This window comes from Crotalus tigris, unplaced genomic scaffold (assembly GCF_016545835.1).
Source record: "Crotalus tigris isolate CLP2741 ecotype Arizona unplaced genomic scaffold, ASM1654583v1 scf7180000019496.3020429, whole genome shotgun sequence".
Taxonomy (NCBI): Eukaryota; Metazoa; Chordata; class Lepidosauria; order Squamata; family Viperidae; genus Crotalus; species Crotalus tigris.
In genome coordinates this window covers 1,189,849-1,208,855 of record NW_024097566.1, presented here as the reverse complement: position 1 = coordinate 1,208,855, position 19,007 = coordinate 1,189,849, and the positions used below count along the sequence as shown (strand labels likewise).

The 19,007-nt window shown below is 34.8% G+C and overlaps 1 protein-coding gene across 11 annotated transcripts in view; it reads left to right on the top strand.

Annotated features, from left to right (window-relative positions):
• PPFIA2 (PTPRF interacting protein alpha 2) overlaps nt 1-19,007 on the top strand; it is a 253,973-nt gene that overhangs the window by 4,604 nt on the left and 230,362 nt on the right. For all 11 annotated transcript variants that reach the window (XR_005559073.1, XM_039362959.1, XM_039362956.1 and 8 more), the window contains exon 2: nt 5,576-5,826. Coding sequence is in view for 10 of the 11 variants with exons in the window: in XM_039362959.1 (XP_039218893.1) it covers nt 5,578-5,826 (249 nt within the window). In the remaining variant the exon portion in view is untranslated. The remainder of the gene's footprint in view (nt 1-5,575; nt 5,827-19,007) is intronic.

Sequence of the window (19,007 nt, the reverse complement as noted above, 5' to 3'; positions counted from 1 at the left end):
ACTCCTGTGGTTGTGTGGTTTTAATTAGGTACTTGACAACCAGCTCACATTTACAACTAATTGCAGCATCTTGCAGTCATGTGATTATAATATGTGACTTTTTTTGCTGTTTTTCACTACATTTGCTTAATGATTATGTGATTCCTTTAATAAACATGGTGACTTGCTTTATGACCATTGTGAAAATGGTCATAAGATCAGATCTAGATAGACAATCCCAATTTGCAATTGCAATTCTGGTCCCAATTGTGATCGTCAGTTGAGATCTGCCTATCCTGGATGCGCTGTAATACTGGTCTTCTATAATATCAATTATTCTTGTGTCAAAATATGAATAAATAAAATGGATCTGTCAATCAGTATGGTGCTCATAGGCACACTATTGGCCCTGACACTCTATGCCTTAATGAGCTGTCAGCTGGGTTTATTGATTTATTTTCTGATGTTCATGGAAATGCTGGACTTAGGAAAGTTGGATATTCCCATAGCAAACTAAAATGAGTAAAACTTCCATCCCTATTAGTTGGGATGGAACTCATATCAACAGGGCTTCTTCCTTAGTTCATCCCACATCCCTCCTATGATCTGTCTGCCAGGATTTTTTTTTTTAAAAAAAAATATTTTGACATAGAAATACTAGTTTTCCAAAAAAACCAATATTCTCTTGTCAGAAGAAAAGAAAAACTAGCTAGCTGACAGGTCAGTGAGATTTGGGAAAGGCACAGAATGGTCAGAAGTTGTGTCAATGTCTCTGTGATTCACTCCCATTCCACCCAAATCTTTTTACCACACTGATTGGCAGCTGGGATATTTTTATAGTACTGACAGAAGAATTCTGTAGTGACCTATCATAAAATAGAAAGACCTGGGTTCTTTCAGGCAACTTGAATTATAGTTAAACCCTCATTCAGGCACTTGGTTGGGATCCCCTCCATCACATGTTATGGAAAGTTACTAGGTTTAGGTTTGGGGGGGGGGTTGAGTCAGAGGTTGCTGAGTGGGATGGGAAAAGTAGTCACCAGTCACTGCCTTAAAACTGTCTGCATTAATTTTCTCAGGAGAGCATTATTAACTTGCATTGCTGCTGATTAACATTAGTTATGGAGCAAGACAATTTATATAAGCATACTTTTCTGCTAATTCAAGCTTGGAAGGAGTTGATATTATTTATTTATATCCCACCTTTATTAGTATTTTTAAGTGACTCAAGGTGGCAGACATACCTACTACCAACAATAATACCTTGTGCGGTGGGGTGGGTTGAAAGATAGAGTGACTGGTCCAAATCACCTAGCCAGCTTTCATACCTAAGGCAGGACTAGAACTCACAGCTTCCTAGCTTCTAGCCTGGTGCTTTAACCACTAGACCAAACTGGCTAACATGGCTGTAAGGAGGAACCATTTGGTGGTTTTCTCCTTTTCTCTCACAATTTGTTTTCCCATTTTTTTTTATAAAAAAGCCAATCTGTCTTCATTCAAACCTCTAAAGTACTCTCAGTCTATTGATATCTCTTTTGTGAAGGATGAACATTGTGAATGAAACATTGTTTACATGAGATCTTCATTCAATCAAGCTGTCTTTAAAGTAGAATTAGACACTCAAAATAATATGAAAAGTTCTGAGTTCTTAAAGCTAGATCATCTGTGTAGTCTTGCAAATGTTCAAATTGTGTCTTTTTCATTATATATATATCTTTTATAAAATCTTTATTTACTATATTCAGATAGTCATTGTTAAGATGAGAATACCTTGTTAAAATCCATTTTAACTGATCATAGGGCAAAATTAATCATTATAATATACTGTAACTTTTAAAAAGTTCCAGGGTGCCAATGAACTTTAAAAATCTTTGATCTTCTTGATTTAAAGATGACTGTTATGAGAAATACCATATTTCTGACTTAGTTCATTTTTAAACATGTCTTTAAAATAATAAATAAAATGCTGTGGGAAAATGCTTTGGAAAGAGTGTGGGTGTATATGTGAGTGACTGTGTGTAGTAACAATAAATAAATAAATCCATCAGCTTTTCCATTTGTAAAGGTAAAAGTCATTAAGACCATAAAAGGAATAAAAAAAATCCATTAAGAATAACTTTACTAAGTCAACTCAAGTTTATAAAATGATATATCAAATTACACACACACATATCATTTACAGATAGTCTTCGACTTATGACCACAATTGAGGCTAAAATTTTTGTTGCTAAATGAGACAGTTAAGTGAATTTTGCACCGTTTTATGACCTTTCTTGCCACAGTTGTTAAGTAAATCACTGCATTTGTTAAGTTAGTAAGATGATTGTTAAATGAATATGGCTTTTCATATTGACTTTGCTTGTCAAAAGGTTGCAAAAGGTGATCACATGATGCTGGGACACTACAATTGTCATACATATGAGTTAGTTGCTAAGTGTCTGAATTTTGATCACATGATCATAAGGATGCTGCAATGGTCATATGAAAAACAGTCATATGTCACTTTTTTCAGTGCCGTTGTAACCTCAAACGGTCCCTAAATGAACCATTGTAAGTCAAGACAATCTGTACCTGTACATGCTTTTGAATTTTCAAAAACTTTGCATTGCATCAAATGATTGCACCAAGTGATCATGATATAGGAAGCATAAAAAGAGAAAAAATGTCTGAGCTGCATTTATATTGCTTCATAAGGTTTATTTGGTGCAGCTTGTTGGTATGAAAAACTAAGAAAATGGTTAGTTCTTTATTTTTGAAAATATCAGCTGTAAAGCTAAATCTGTTTCTGTCCTCAGGCAAGTCAAACATACCAAGGTTAAAGCTGGATAATATAGTATTTACAGTAAAAATGAGTTTACTAAAGAAAAAAAACAGCACATTCTTAGAATTTTGAAGTTTGCAATTTTTTAAAAAAAAATCATGGATGTCTTTATTTTTAAATAGTGAAATACATTTTAAAAAGGTATATCAAAAGAAAATAGACATTATTAGACAGAGTAAAAGAGTAGGCATAGTATAGTGAATTAAATTAACGTGATAAAGAAAATAGTAATTAAGAGAAAAAAATCTCTACAACTATACAGAACAATATGCAGTTAAGTCAGTCTTTAAGTTTGTTGTTAAAACTAGACCTAACAACATATTGTGTGATCTTTTAATTTTTAGAACACAGATTTTTCAAAAACTGATAATAAACTCATATCCCGGATCTGTTCCTTAAAATTAAGACAGTAAGTTTCTTTTTATTTTATAAAATTTTCACCTTTATTGTGCTCCAGGGTTGGTAGACTAAAGCTCTTCATTATATGGCAAATTTCATGTTTTAAATATATTGTTCAGCATCACATTGAGAAACTTAATTATAATATTACTGATGTATATAATAATTTGAAACCAAACCAAAACTATAACTGGATGAGGCCAAATCATATCAATTAAGAAACTTCACATTTCTTAATATGCCAGCAAATCTAATCTCCATTCCTTTTTACATTTTGAGTGGCTATAATAAGCATTAAATAATATTTACTGATGAGTTAATTTCATCTTTAAAACCCAAGAAGTATATTTCATGTTTCTTAATAGCTGGACACATTTATTCTCCAAAATTGGCCCATCCAATTCTTCATACTAAAATTCAGATATATAACTTGCATTTACTTCCTTATTCTTTCTAATTGAATTGTTGGTTTCTATTCAATTGGTGCTTCTTTTAAGGAACTTACTGTATATCCCTTTTTAAAGCATTCATCCAAGGTAACTGGAAAGGATTTTAGAGTCCCACTTCCTTTGAGTCCAAGGGACCATAAATATTTGTAAGAATCTGAAAGCCAAGCAACTTATAACATGAATCGAAACCTGTTTCAGAATTTGTATAAGGCTGTTCTTTGAATGAATTTTGATATCATTCTTCTCAAGCTTCGGCAGTAGAACTTGGCAGTAAATCTCAGTTCTCCAGACATTTAACCCCTAATTCAGATATAGGGAATCCTCAGCCATATCTTTATTAGATTAGACTCTGTATTCTAGGGGAAACTGTAGCCTTATATAGATTTATGGTTTGTTCTCTGAAATGCAAAGAAGTGAGCAATTTTATGCATTTCTATATCTAGCGTTTAAATAGTGGGCTTTACCCTGTTTCTAAGTTATCTGAAGGTTTAATGGCCTTTGGTGGTTAGACATATCTATGTTATGGTTCTCTCTAGCCTGGCAACTGTTGGGCTTTCACCCTGTCAGATTCAGTTCTTAACAGGCTCTCTGTGCATAAAACTGAAGTCTTATTAGAATTCTTCTATGTTTTGTTTGGAAGAGCCAGCTGCCGGCTTGTCTAGTCAGATTAGGAATAGATTCTGACAGTAATTCTGCTTTTGGTTTTTATCTCCCCCAATTCTTTGCAACTCATGAAAGGTCATGATCCACAGTTTGACAATCCACCCAGAAAAGGATGAACAATATTTCAAACCAAAAATTATAGTTTGAAGAACTCCAGTTGTTATTGACATGGCTGTTTACAGAAAGGGGCAGATATTTTGCTTCTTGTTGATTATATAATGGGTTTAGCTTTTGTGAGTCCAATTCATATTTACATATGTTTTAACTATTTTAATGATAGCTAAGATTAAATATAGTGATTCTGCTTATTTTCATTTAGTTAATCTGCATAACTAATATAAAATATCTATGATATTAACCATTAATATTTATTAAGAATCTAACTAGGCAATTAACATTCTTTTGGTTATTATATTGATGTATTCTCATTGTGTCCTTTTTCATTGTTTATTTTATGGTTCTATTACTTTTGTTTACACTCCTTTCATTTTGCTTCTTTTTTATTATTGGAAGTTGCCTAAAATAGTCCCACAAGATGGGTGCCAAATAAATTTAACAAATAATTAAATTAAATAAATAAATTAGCTTTCTTGGAAAATCTCTCCTAGCTGAAGGGTTATCCTCTATACCATAGGCAAACAGCCATGAACAGAAGCTTGGGTTTCTTTAGCTGAAAATTGACAATGTATTCTTTTGTATAGAGGTCCGAAGCAGAGTTGTTCATGATAACACAAAGTATATACAAAGTAATAAGGGGAGGAAGATCATTTAAACAAAAGCCAACTTTAAGTAAACAAGCAAACTCTGCCATGTTTTCAAAATACACTGTATTCTGTGCTAGCTGAGACTTAAGTATAGAACTGCCCTGAGAGAGAGAGAGAGAGAGAGAGAGAGAGAGAGAGAGAGAGAGAGAGAGAGAGAGAGAAATGCATACAGATATCATGGCATTATAATACATTTTTAAATAGATACTGGGCAGCTTTTGGCCTAATAGTCAAAAACAAAACAATATGAGGCAACTGAATAATATAGGGCCAATCTCTCTCTCTCTCTTTCTCAATGTATGTATGTATGTATGTATGTATGTATGTATGTATATATGTGTGTGTGTGTATGTGTGTGTGTCCCTCTCCCCCCCTTCATAAATCCTCCCTCCCTCCTCTCCCTCTCCCTTTCCCTCTCCCTCTCCCCCCCTTCATAAATGAAAACTTTTGGCTTCCTCTTACTGAAAGTTTTCTTCTTTTCTCTCTCTCTTCATTTTAAGAAATGATGTGCGAAGTGATGCCTACGATAAATGAGGACACCCCAATGAGTCAAAGGGGGTCCCAGAGCAGTGGATCGGACTCCGATTCTCATTTTGAACAGCTAATGGTAAATATGCTGGATGAAAGAGATCGTCTTCTCGACACTCTTCGGGAGACACAAGAAAGTTTATCTCTGGCACAGCAACGACTTCAAGATGTAATTTACGACAGAGATTCTCTGCAACGACAACTGAATTCTGCACTACCCCAGGTTGGTATATTCATTCTCTGCAATGTTAATTTATAAACATTATTTCCTCTTCGTTTACTCTTACATGTGTGTGCACACATACATACTCACACACATACAGATTCTTTAACAATTAGAAGTACAGTAAATACATAAATATCTAATCCTGTTTGCAAAAGAGGAAGCTGCCTTATTTTTTTATTAAAAGTTTTACAAATTTAATACAATATAACCCAAACCCTCCCACCCCTTCCCCCTTCCCTCACTTCCCAGAGCTGATTACAGGGTAACAAATGAACAATTATAATCTAACTAACATTACCCGACTATACTATCAAAACAATCTGTAACATACTTTAACTCCTTTTCAAAACAAATATTAACTAATTAAAAACAAAAATAATAATATAATTAAACCATAACACTAAAAATAATATAAATTCAACCATATTAAACTATTAATAATAATCTAAAATCTACTCATAAGTAAGATAATACTTTTCAGTCTCATATTTCTTTTGAATATAATCAATCCATCTTCTCCAAACCGAAATATATTTTTCTTGTGAATGGTCCTTCAAATAGGCGGAGATTTTCGCCATTTCTGCTAAATTAGACACCTTAAGTATCCATTCTTACATAGTAAGCAAAGAATTTTTCTTCCAATATTGCCCCACCAATAATCTTGCAGCTGTTATAAGATTCAGCATCAAATTAATTTCTTTAACATCAAAATCAACCATAATACCCAACAAAAATAATTGTGGAGTAAATTTTATCTTTCTCTTAAAAATCTTTTGAATATTCCACCAAATCTTAATCTAAAAAGCTTTTATATCTCTACAAGTCCACCAAATATGAAAATAGGTTGCATCTAAACTTCCACATCTCCAACATTTGGACTGTAAATTAGGATACATGCGGGGCAACTTTTGGGGATCCAAATGCTATCTATAAAACATTTTGTAAAAATTTTCTCTTAAATTTTGCGCTTGGGTAAATTTTACATTTCTAACCCAAATTGTCTCCCATGTATCCAATAAAATTGGCTCTTGAATATTTTGAGCCCATTTAACCATACAATCTTTAACTAACTCCATTTCAGAATCCAATTCTATTAAAACATTATAAATTCTCTTTACATGTGCTCGATTTTGATCTTTAATCTGTTTTACCAAATTCACATCCTCTAAAGTAATACCAACCTTTTGATCTAAACTCCATCTAACTAACAATTGATTATACTGAAACCAAGAGTGTACAATATTTTCTTGCTTCAGCTCAGTTAAAGACTTTAGTTGCCAATCCTTCCCTACCAAGCTAATTAATTCCTTATAAGAAATCCTATCCAAATTCACACCCCTAGATATTCCCTCTATCACGTGTCCAAGAATCCCCCAAATTGGAATCTTATAATTTAACCTATAATAATACTTCTTCCAGACACGCAACAAAGCACTTCTCAAAATATGGGATTTAAAAACCTGATCTACTTTTTTGTCATAAATTAAATATGCATGCCATCCATATAATAAATCCCATCCCTCAAGAGAAAGGATATTTTTATTTGTTAAGTTGAGTCAATCACTAATCAGCATTAAAGCCACCGCATCATAATACAATTTTAAATTAGGCACCTTAAGTCCTCCTCTTTCCCGTGCGTCTTGTATAATCTTAAACTTAACTCTTGGTTTTTTCCCTGCCCAAATAAATTTATTAATCCCCTTCTGCCATTCCTCCAAATTAACATCTTTTTTCAAAATAGGTATCATTTGAAACAAGAAAAGAAACTCTCTCACTTCCCCCTCTGTGTCAGAGGACACCAAGTTAGCAAGGTATAGTTAAAATGGTGGCATAAATAATATGGAAGCAGAGATGTTTCAATAAAATTCTTTTGGGCCCAAATAGTCATATTTGTAGAGATATTTTTACACTGTATTTGCGCAGGAAAAATGATTTGAAAATGTGACAATGTATGTTACAGTATTGTAAAATGGTCACATCCTTCCTCATTGATTTATTTATTCAGTTTCTATATTTGCCCAACTTTTTATAGCCTTTGTAATTCAATTTCAATTTCAACTTATTTAAAAACAAAAGCAGATTACTTGGCATGTGCACATTAGAGTTTTTCTTGTGCTCTATTCAGCAGCCTATTCAGTCATAACAAAATACTAAGACAAGTGTTTCTATAAATATTAAGGTGATTGTGTGATGTTTGATAGCATTTTCCCCCTAAGGGTTAAAAAAAATCCTATTAATTTAATACTGCAGTTTTAAAAGTAAAAACAGTTTTCCACTTAACAGATAGTTGATTTGAAGGAAAAATAAATTAAGAAGACTGTGAAGAAAGCTAGAGAAAATTGCCTTGTCCTGCCAATGAGATATTATTAGATACCTAATGAAGGAGATTCTACAGGATAGAATGTTTGAGATAAAGTCTAGGAAACTGGCAGATTGATAACAGCATAGCTGTAAGTTATTTTATCTTTAATGAGTTTACACAAGGTTTTCTATGTATTCTGTGTATTTGGAACAAGAAAAAACAGCAAAAAGGAAATAATATAGTTTCATGTTCATATAGCACTAAAAAATTCAGGTATGTAATCTCAGTAGGTACTCAGTAACTCTCAGTAGGAAAGCTACCAACATCTGGATTATACCATGTGGGTAGCCCTACTTTAGCTCTATTCATTGATCACCTGTCACGTATACCCCACCATAATAGCCTCTACCTTTTAGGATCAAAATTCTGCATTAGAGTAGTGTTGTACTTACAGTTGTGGATTTTATTTGAATTTGAAATTAAACCAGACTGATCTATACCCTCCATACTAATCACAAATTGGAATACATTTTTCATTTTTATAAAATTCTTGTAATTATGTAATTAGCATAGTCTGTGCTAAATGGTATAGAAACAAATTTAAAGAGCTTTTGAAAATAGTCTGATGTTGTTAATGGTTCAAGAGCAAGAAGATTGCTTGTTTCTAATGTAAAAGATCATGGAGGGCAAATCTTAGCCCTTGTTACCTGTACTGTTATCTCATAATGAGTGTTGCATTCTTGTCTTACTCCTGTTGTTGTTTAAGTACAGTTGTTAACAGGAATGCTGAGACCATTAGTAGTGGCATTGGTAGTTGCTATGAGATAAATTATAGAGCTGTTTCCAAGTGATTGATTTAAACCTGCACCATGATTGCTAAGTGGTGCTTTGAGAGAATACTTTAGGTTCAGTCTTTGTTTGTTTGTGCCTTTGAATCAGTATTGATTACTGGCAATTGCCTGGGCAAATCCCTGTAGTTTTCTTGATAAGATTTCAGAAGTAGTTGGCCATTGCTTCCTTCATAGGGCTGAGAAAAAGTGACTGGCCTAAGGTTACCCAGTTGGCTTTGTGTCTATGGCAGATCTAGAACACAGGGTCTCCCAATTTCTAGCCTGATGTCTTAACCACTACAGCAAATTGGCTGCCTACTGGATTCAGTCATAGAATCAATTAAGAGTAGGGCCAGAACTCTGATAACACTCTTAGGGTCAGAGCCTATAAACAACAAAGAAGACTACATAAGAGCAATGATGATGCAGACAGAGCTTCCTGTCTGAAGTACTTTAACATACTGTATTTTGGGCTAGTCTTGAAAAGCGTTATGAGGCTACAGCTAGTACAGAGTGTAGCAGTCCAGGCAGTAATGAAAGTTTTTTGTTATATTCAGGTGAACCCATTGCTTTGGGTACTGCATTGTTTGCCAGTTGGTTTCTATGTGCAGTTAAAGGCACTGATGGTTTTCTTTGAAACCTTACATGGCTCCATATTTGGTTTTCCTGTTCTCAAGGCTAATCCTGTCCAGGTCCAATCTCTTTGAGAAAGCCATATGACAGGACAGGATATTTTCAACTGCTGCTCTTATGCTGTGGGGCTCTTTCACCCTCTTTGCTCTTCGGTTTTAGAAGACCAGGTAATACCTTGCTTTTCCATCTAGTCCAAGAGAAAAGCATGTTAAGAAAGATTGGTTGCATTGATAGAAACCTGACATGATCTTTTTTGTTCTATTCAATGTTATTGGGATTTTTAATTATTCCTTAGGGTGGGTGAGTGGGTTTTTATGAGGATTTTAACGATGTTTTTTATTGTTAGCCACTCAGCTTTTCAGGAATGGATGATATTGACATATTGCAAATAAATATATGAATCAGCACCAAGATGGAACTAATTATAGGATTTAGCACCAGATAGAGGCCTTGACCAAAGAAGAGGGAAATAAATATGATTAAACCTGAAGTAGAGACATACTCCCTCCAAGTGTTGCTGAATTGTAACAACTAGCATCCCCAGCCAACTGGACCAGAGATAATAGGTATTGTATTACAGCAGCACTAGAAAGACATAGCTACTCACTTCTGGAATAAAAGAAATAAAAACTAAGTATCCTCCCTAAACATGTAAGTAGTTTTTCCTGGCTGTAATTCTGAAATGGTTTAGAAGCTATTGGTAAGTGTCTGATAACAAATAACTAGAGAAACCAAAAATGTTTCTTACAACCATTGACAGAATTTAAAGAATGTGATGTTATGGCAAGCACATGAGAATTAGTAAGAAAGTATGAGGCAAATTGGATGAAAAACAACATCGTTACTATGAAGGAGTGATGTGACATAGAAATAAGCAATAATAAGTAGGTTAGCAAAACAAGTTGAGATCAAATAGCAGCTGTATCTAGCTTTTCCCAGGAAGATGTTTGTTCTTGAAGTGTTTGTTCATCCACACACTTGTTAATCAGCAGCTGAAGTAAACCATAGAATCAGACTTACAAGTCTACTAAAAGTTATTCAGATGGATACATTTATACACTAGACTTCATATTATAGTGAATTAGGCAAACACTTAAATTAAATAAACTGTAATTGAAATGGAAATCCAATCTTGATCCATACAGGTTTATTTCTAGTTTATTTTAAAAATTTATATACTATTTAAAATAGTAGTTATACTTTTTATAGAGTAACTGAGTATAAAAAGCTGCTTAAAATAATTGAATAATAGGTTTTATTTGGAACTACAGTTTTCAAGAACCACGGTTAATAGTTCTTGCCTTATGCAAAAACATAGTTCTGGTACATATCTATTCACAATTTGATGTAATAATTTTTGAATATGAATATTATTGTATAACACAGGAGTGTCAAACTTGCAATGTCATGTGACATGTCATGATGTACCACAACTTTTTTTCTATTGCTGGCAATGGGGTGGGCACAGTTTCGGAATGACGCATCCAGCCCGCGGGCCGGCAGTTTGACACCCCTGATATAACATATTACAAGTAGTCCTCACTTAGCAACCAGTTGTTCAGCAATCATTTGAAGTTAGCAGCATCCCTGTGCCATGTGTTTATGATATTGCTTTGGCAACCAACACATATTTACAACATTCACAACATCCCGCATATGATTGCTATTTTCAGTCTTCATTGCTGACTTCTGACAAGCAAAGTCAATGGGAATGTCGGCAGGAAGTTGCAAATCACATTTGTGGCTCATCATGCTTAATTGCGCAGGCTTAATGACCACAGCCGGAATTGTCATTGTTAAGTCAGTTTGTGCTCATGTAATTCTTTTCCTTTATGATCACCTCACTAGTTCCTGATCCCAATTATAGTTGCTAACTGAGACTATCTATGTATGGTCTGTACGTACAGCAACAAGATTTTTTTAAAAACTGCTTTATTAACCTGAGCTGAGTTTTGAATAATTCTTGGAATAACACAAAATCAGGAAAACAGGCTGTATAAAATATTTAATTAAAAGAAATGTACACAACACGCTGTAAAAATTTAAAATGGAATTTGTAAATTGCCTTAGGATCATTTTCTAATCTGAGAAGCAGTTCACCCATCTATAATTCCAGATATAGAAACCCATTAGATTTAAAGTTGATGTATAATGGTGAAAAATAACCATCATTGCATATTTTCAGAGATACAGATCATTTATTCAAACTTGTTGGAAAACAAGAGTGTAGGGTGTTTAATAGTCCAACTGGTGCATTAGCAGATCTATATACTGTATCTTTTGTGTGAATTTCCACTCTGACCTTGCTATTTTCTCATCTTGTGCATCTACCCAGTAGATCAGTAAGAAATGAAAAGAACACAGTTTAAGCATTTTTGCTGTCAAATGGGCTAGAAAGGAAAAGAAGTGTTTTCAAGTTCATTTGTTTTTGCTTTTTGTTTTTAGGGTTTTTTTTAAAAAAAGGAGAGGACTGCCATTTCACTGTTTAATTGTTATCCTTTTTAAAAAGAAGCCCAGGATTTCATTATTCTACTAGCCCTGGAGAGCAGTGACTACTAACCAGAGAGATGAGCATTTGTGTCCAAATGTATAGCAGCCAATTAGAATGGAGATGTTTTCTTGTAATAAAATGAAGCAAAGCAGTTAATTGGGTAACACTGCTTGTGCTTGTATAATAATAACCTTTGTATTCTTGCCTGTGAGAAATTACACTGGGGCAAGCGGGTTGTGTGGATCAGCTCTAAGATTGCTAAATGAACACAGCACAGTGTGTCATATAATTGAGATGTTAAGTACATGTATTCTCTGTTTGTGTTTTTGTACTCTGAGTTTCTAGAAGATTTTGCTTGCCATTGTCACATTCACTATAGTAAACCATTTCTGCTCCAGTGCAGCTTGTTTCTCATGTTCTAACTCATAGCGTAATGTGTCACATCACAAATCCATGAAGTAGCTCCAAGATGGGGAAAGGCACACATAGGGCAACAGCAGCTGCAGTTTCTTCTAATAACTAGTTTGGCTGTTTCAGATTTAGGTGAAAGTCTGTACTTTGATATTAACCTGGAAGAAATACAGTTTTCTTTTTGAAAGAAAAAAGATTTGGCAGACTTTAGAGATGGAACACAAAGGAAATTGGGATGGAAATTTAATGGCATTGCTCCATTGATCAGGACATGCAATTTGATCAATGTTATGTACTCCCGTCATTTTCCTTCGTGACCAGAGGCAAGCTCACCTGACCAATAACCAGCCAAGACACAGTGAAGGCCTTTTATTTCATTTATTGCAATAAGCAGGGAGAGAAGCTATCAAAGCTTGGTTCTCTCCAAAGTTCCAACCCAAAATATTCCCTTCTTTATATAATCCTGTCCCGGCTGCCACATCTCTCCTCTTAGAGGTCCTCTAGTCCAACCCCCTACTGAAGCAGAAAACCCTATCCATTTTAGACCCTAACAATTTCTAACTTCCTCCCCAAAAACCTCCAGTAATGGAACTCTCATAGCTTCTGGAGACAATCATCCCACTGATTAATTATTCTCATAGTCAGGAAATTTTAGCCAATTCCTGTTCTTTAAAAAAAAGACAAATATGCAGACAGAAACTGCCTCCCTCCACCTTTTCTTTCTTTCTTTTTTCTGCATCTCTTACTTTTCCAAGGCAGAAATTCTTGGGTTAAAAAGTAACAAACTAAAAATGTTTAAATGTTTAGAAGACATAACGATAATATTGGAAATGGAAAAGACATTTTATCAACCAAGATTTCAGAGTATAATGGAGGATAAGGAAGGAAAGCCAGTGGAATGGAAGATAGAGCTGTTACCAGAACTGTGGGGAATTGGAGAAGGAGGGAGGCTGTTTAATGAATATCAGTGGGCTAGCTCTTCTAAAAATACTGTAACTAAATTGTTTCCTTTGCTTCAAATAATATACACAAAAATAGAGGAAGAACTATTTGATGATCCAAATGCACTGACTTGGAAAGTTAGTTGGCAAAGGAAGAAAGCTAGAGTAAGACTGAAGAAAACAGAAGCTTTGACCTATTAGAGGGGATATTACATTATTAATTAGATGTTTGAATATGTTTAAGAATAGATTGCTAGAAATAGAAGTATTATTATAACTAGATAGATAAGATTGGTAATCAGAATATCATATTTTGGCATGAAAAGGGAAATAAGAAAATGCTAAGATGTTTGAATAAGGGAAGCTTTTGGTTACCCAAATGTAACTTGTTCTGAAATTATAAATGATTGGGATATTTTGAGTATGGATGGGAAATTAAAACTGAAAAAAAAGCAAAAATAGGATACTGACTGAATAAATGGATATTGAGTGCAAATGCAATTAAGATATGTTTTGGTTAGGAAAGATATTTTAAACTGATATCATTGGTACTATTAAAAAACTGTAATAAATTCTGATATTGAACTGTATATTTATTAACAATAAGAGTTGTATTTGCTTAATGTGGAAAAATGTTTATTACTGGAAGAAGAGAGGATATATTGGATGGTGTAATATTGGATTTAGTTTGAAGAAGCTTATATGTACCATGGAATTATTAATGGACCCAGTTAACACGTTGTCTATTAAGCACTTGTTTGTAAAAATATAAAATTAATAAAATATTTATAAAAAAAGGAGATATTACCCATATTCAATTGTTGGTTTTGAGTTCTGGGTCCCTTAGAACAATAGGTTTTTTTTCTGTTTTCTCATTCAGTGAATTTTCTCTCCCTAACCCTTTCCTCTTGCAATGCCTTTTACAGCTTGTGTTCTTCCTTTCTCACTCTAAGGCCCAGCTAAATTTTACCTAGGTGTTTATCTTACATCCTTCTTTTATGCTACCCTTTCCTGGTTCCCATCCATTTTCTTGACTTGTTTCTCCACTCAGTAAGTTTCCACCACAGCAAATTCAATTTTAATTTTTTTTTCAATATTAAATTTTGAAGACCTTCTTTTTACTTCTATCAATCAATATCAAATTTTAGTAGGGGTGTGTTAAAAACATTCACAATAGCCTTACATTTTCTTAGAGCAGAGACAGTTTTCCTGATTCAGTGACGTGAATCACATGCAGCCTGAGGAGGTTGCTAGGGTTCTCTTAAATATATATATATATATATATATATATATATATATATATATATATATATATATATATATATATATATATATATTTTCTGAGGTTTTCGCGGGTATCTGTATGTAGGTCTTTGGTTGTTCGGGAATGTTGTTCAGACGTTTCGACGAATGGGACTTCGTCGAAACGTCGCCAAGACACTTCCAATTTTACGTGGGAGAAAACCCGATAAGAACTCAATCAAAAAAGAGGAACCAACATCTTCCCTGGTCCAACACCTTAAAGCTACAGGACATGAAATTGACTTTAAAAATACCAGAACCATTGCCAAAAGTGAACATTTTAATAACAGAATAATCAGAGAAGCCATCGAGATAGAAAAACGCCCACACAGCATGAACAAGCGAGATGATACCTCCCGCCTACCAGCCATTTGGAAACCCGCCCTCATTGACAAACGACTCCCTAACACAAAAAATGATACCAGACCCACACTCACAAAAACCACACAGGAGGTCACCACCAAACATCCACGCAAAAAACAAACCCAAAGCCACACTGACTATGAGGCACGACCACAAACCAGAAGCCAGACCACAGCTGCATCATTAGCCACTTTAAACCCCCCCAATCCATACATGAAGCAAACTGACACCCTCCATGAAGAGGAAGCACGACCACGAACGCGAAGCCAAGGAATGGCAGGGCAGCCCAAAATCTTGAATCCCTCTGCAACTCAGACTAACCTGAGCACAACCAAACAGAACACTCCCCCAGCCAATCAGAGCACAGCCAACCCCCCAGCCAATCAGAGCACAGCCAACCCCCCAGCCAATCAGAGCACAGCCACGCCCCTAACCAATCAGAACACACCTCCACCCAATCAGAACACAGCCAAGCTCCCACCCAATCAGTTCATACCCCCACTGGCAGTTAAAAGGAAGAAACAGCTAAGACCACACATTGCTGCTCGAGGCACGAAGCTGAAAGCACCAGCCTGAAGATGACGAATGGGACTTCGTCGAAACGTCGCCAAGACACTTCCAATTTTACGTGGGAGAAAACCCGATAAGAACTCAATCAAAAAAGAGGAACCAACATCTTCCCTGGTCCAACACCTTAAAGCTACAGGACATGAAATTGACTTTAAAAATACCAGAACCATTGCCAAAAGTGAACATTTTAATAACAGAATAATCAGAGAAGCCATCGAGATAGAAAAACGCCCACACAGCATGAACAAGCGAGATGATACCTCCCGCCTACCAGCCATTTGGAAAAACCCGCCCTCATTGACAAACGACTCCCTAACACAAAAAATGATACCAGACCCACACTCACAAAAACCACACAGGAGGTCACCACCAAACATCCACGCAAAAAACAAACCCAAAGCCACACTGACTATGAGGCACGACCACAAACCAGAAGCCAGACCACAGCTGCATCATTAGCCACTTTAAACCCCCCCAATCCATACATGAAGCAAACTGACACCCTCCATGAAGAGGAAGCACGACCACGAACGCGAAGCCAAGGAATGGCAGGGCAGCCCAAAATCTTGAATCCCTCTGCAACTCAGACTAACCTGAGCACAACCAAACAGAACACTCCCCCAGCCAATCAGAGCACAGCCAACCCCCCAGCCAATCAGAGCACAGCCAACCCCCAGCCAATCAGAGCACAGCCACGCCCCTAACCAATCAGAACACACCTCCACCCAATCAGAACACAGCCAAGCTCCCACCCAATCAGTTCATACCCCCACTGGCAGTTAAAAGGAAGAAACAGCTAAGACCACACATTGCTGCTCGAAGCACGAAGCTGAAAACACCAGCCTGAAGATGACGAATGGGACTTCGTCGAAACGTCGCCAAGACACTTCCAATTTTACGCGGGAGAAAACCCGAACAACCAAAGACCTACATACAAACACCCGCGAAAACCTCAGAAAATATATATATATATATATATATATATATATATATATATATATATATATATATATATATATATATATATATGAGAGGTTTAATAATATCAGTAACTACCATATTTTCTCTGTGCTTGTACTTTTCCTAAATCAAAACAATATTGCAAAGGACTTATTTAATTATCCCTATGGGTATGATTTGAGAGCGCTAGCTTCAAAATAATCTACTGCTTCTTCTTCCCAAGTTCCCAACACTGAAGTCTGTTCATATTCTGCCCACTCTCAAAGAGCTGGTATCACTTCAAAGCTAGCTTTACATCCTATGACTCCTTCTGAGTTCATCCATGGAAAAAATGGCAGGCAGATGGGAGACAGAATTTCACTTTAAGCACTCTAACCTCCTGCCCTCGCCCCCAAGTTAACATATTGTAGCAGCAGGAAGAGGCATCTTCCTGCACTTGGATAACTATAATTTCGAAGACTCCAACTGCACTACTTAAGTGATAATGCTCCATCTTCAAAAAAATGAGCATGATGGATATAACTCAGATTCCAGCCTTCTTGTATAGAGTAAATGAATAGAAACATACATCCCTTGAAACTAGGAGGAATCAAGGAGCTTAGATAAGACAGCATTTTTAACATTTCCAAGTTGCTATTTTGCTTTTGTTTTAAAATAATGCTTTTAGCATATTAAGTCTATAGAGAATAAAAACTTTATTTATAAATATATGGTATGTTTCAAACTTTATTTAATATCACATAGCAGATAGGGAACTCATTATAGTATAATTACAAAGACCATTAATCTTTCACTCCCTTGCCAGACCTTTTAACATTTTTTTCATGAAGTCTATCAAATGCTCCAGGATGGTATTTCTTAAAGTGTTGTCCAAAAACCGCTGGAGGGCCTCCAAGACCTCCTCAGGGATTTAAAAAATAAAAACTATTTTCCATATATTAAAGAGATTTGCAATAAATTTTAAATAATGTCACTCTTTTCAGTGTGTTAAAATTTTTATTTGTTAAAATTAGAGGTTTTTTCATGAAAAATATTTTATGTTAATACCTTGGGTTTAATACTGTTATTTTAAATAAATGCTGTTATTTCAAATAAAGTATTCTATATAGTATCAATTTTTATTTTTTACATGCTAAACATATATATAAATATTTAAAAAAAGCTATTTTGGGGTTTTCCATAAATCCTTAGAGCAAAATGCTTAAGAAACATTGTTCTAGGATAGCATTTCAATCAGACAAGTTTAGTTTTATTTTCACATTGTTCTTTTTTTCTAGAAAGTTTTATTAGTTTATAATATACAATACAATGGAAATACAAAAGGAAATAGCGGAAAAGATGGGGAAGGGAAAGGGGACTAGAGAAGTGAGGTAAGAGAGAAAAAAAGAAAAAAAAAGCATTGACTCCGACTTCCTTTGGTGCAATAGAGTATCAACTTCATACCTCAAAATTTTACTTTTACAAAATATTATAAACTAGCCATTTCAATAAGATCAAACCAATCTAACTGATAAAGCCCAAAATCAAAATTTCATTTTTTCCTACCTCAAGCACAAAATCTAGAAGCAGTTTGCACATGGCAATAAAAGTATTCTTATTCTTTTCTTTAATCAGTACAGTCAGTTTAGCCATCTCTGCTATCTCAGTCAGTTTTTGTAACCATTCCTCCATTGTAGGAATCGATGTAGTCTTCCATTTCTGATCATAGAGTAATATTTTCACATTGTTCATTAGGCCATGGTAGTAGTGCTAATATGAAATATTTAAAACTATTCACAGAATCTTTTCTTGCATTGTAATACAATAGACAAATGATGTTTAATCACGATTAGTTTTTATTACTATGTTCACAGACCTTGGTTTTTAATTTATCTCCCCTTCTTCTGCTTGTATTTTGATCCATGTTAGCAGTTTATCAGAAGAATTCAATTAAAGCAGCATTAGGCTTGCATAAATCTGAGGTACTGTATATTTCTAGCTTACTTCATACTTTCTGCTCTCTATTTGCTAGCAGATCATCCATCTTTGTAGGGTCAGACTGATTTTCCTGACAAGCACTCAGAAAAAAAGTGCTATATAAACATTTAAAAAGAGAAGATACAGAAATCCTCAAGTTCTCTTATCATAAAGATTTTGACAAGCCTCATAGGGGACAGGGATAAATTTTCCTTCCAAAAGAAGTATTAGCATCTTTTAAAAACCTAGTATGATGCAATACAAAAAATAAATGGAAAGAAAGTATTTTGGACAAAATATAAATGCAGATATTTAAATACAATAAACCATAATATCATTTTGTTATTTTTTGCAAAGTATAAACCAGAATATTCATTTGCTTCAGCAGACTTCTAGTTGGCCAGCAAATGAGAACTATT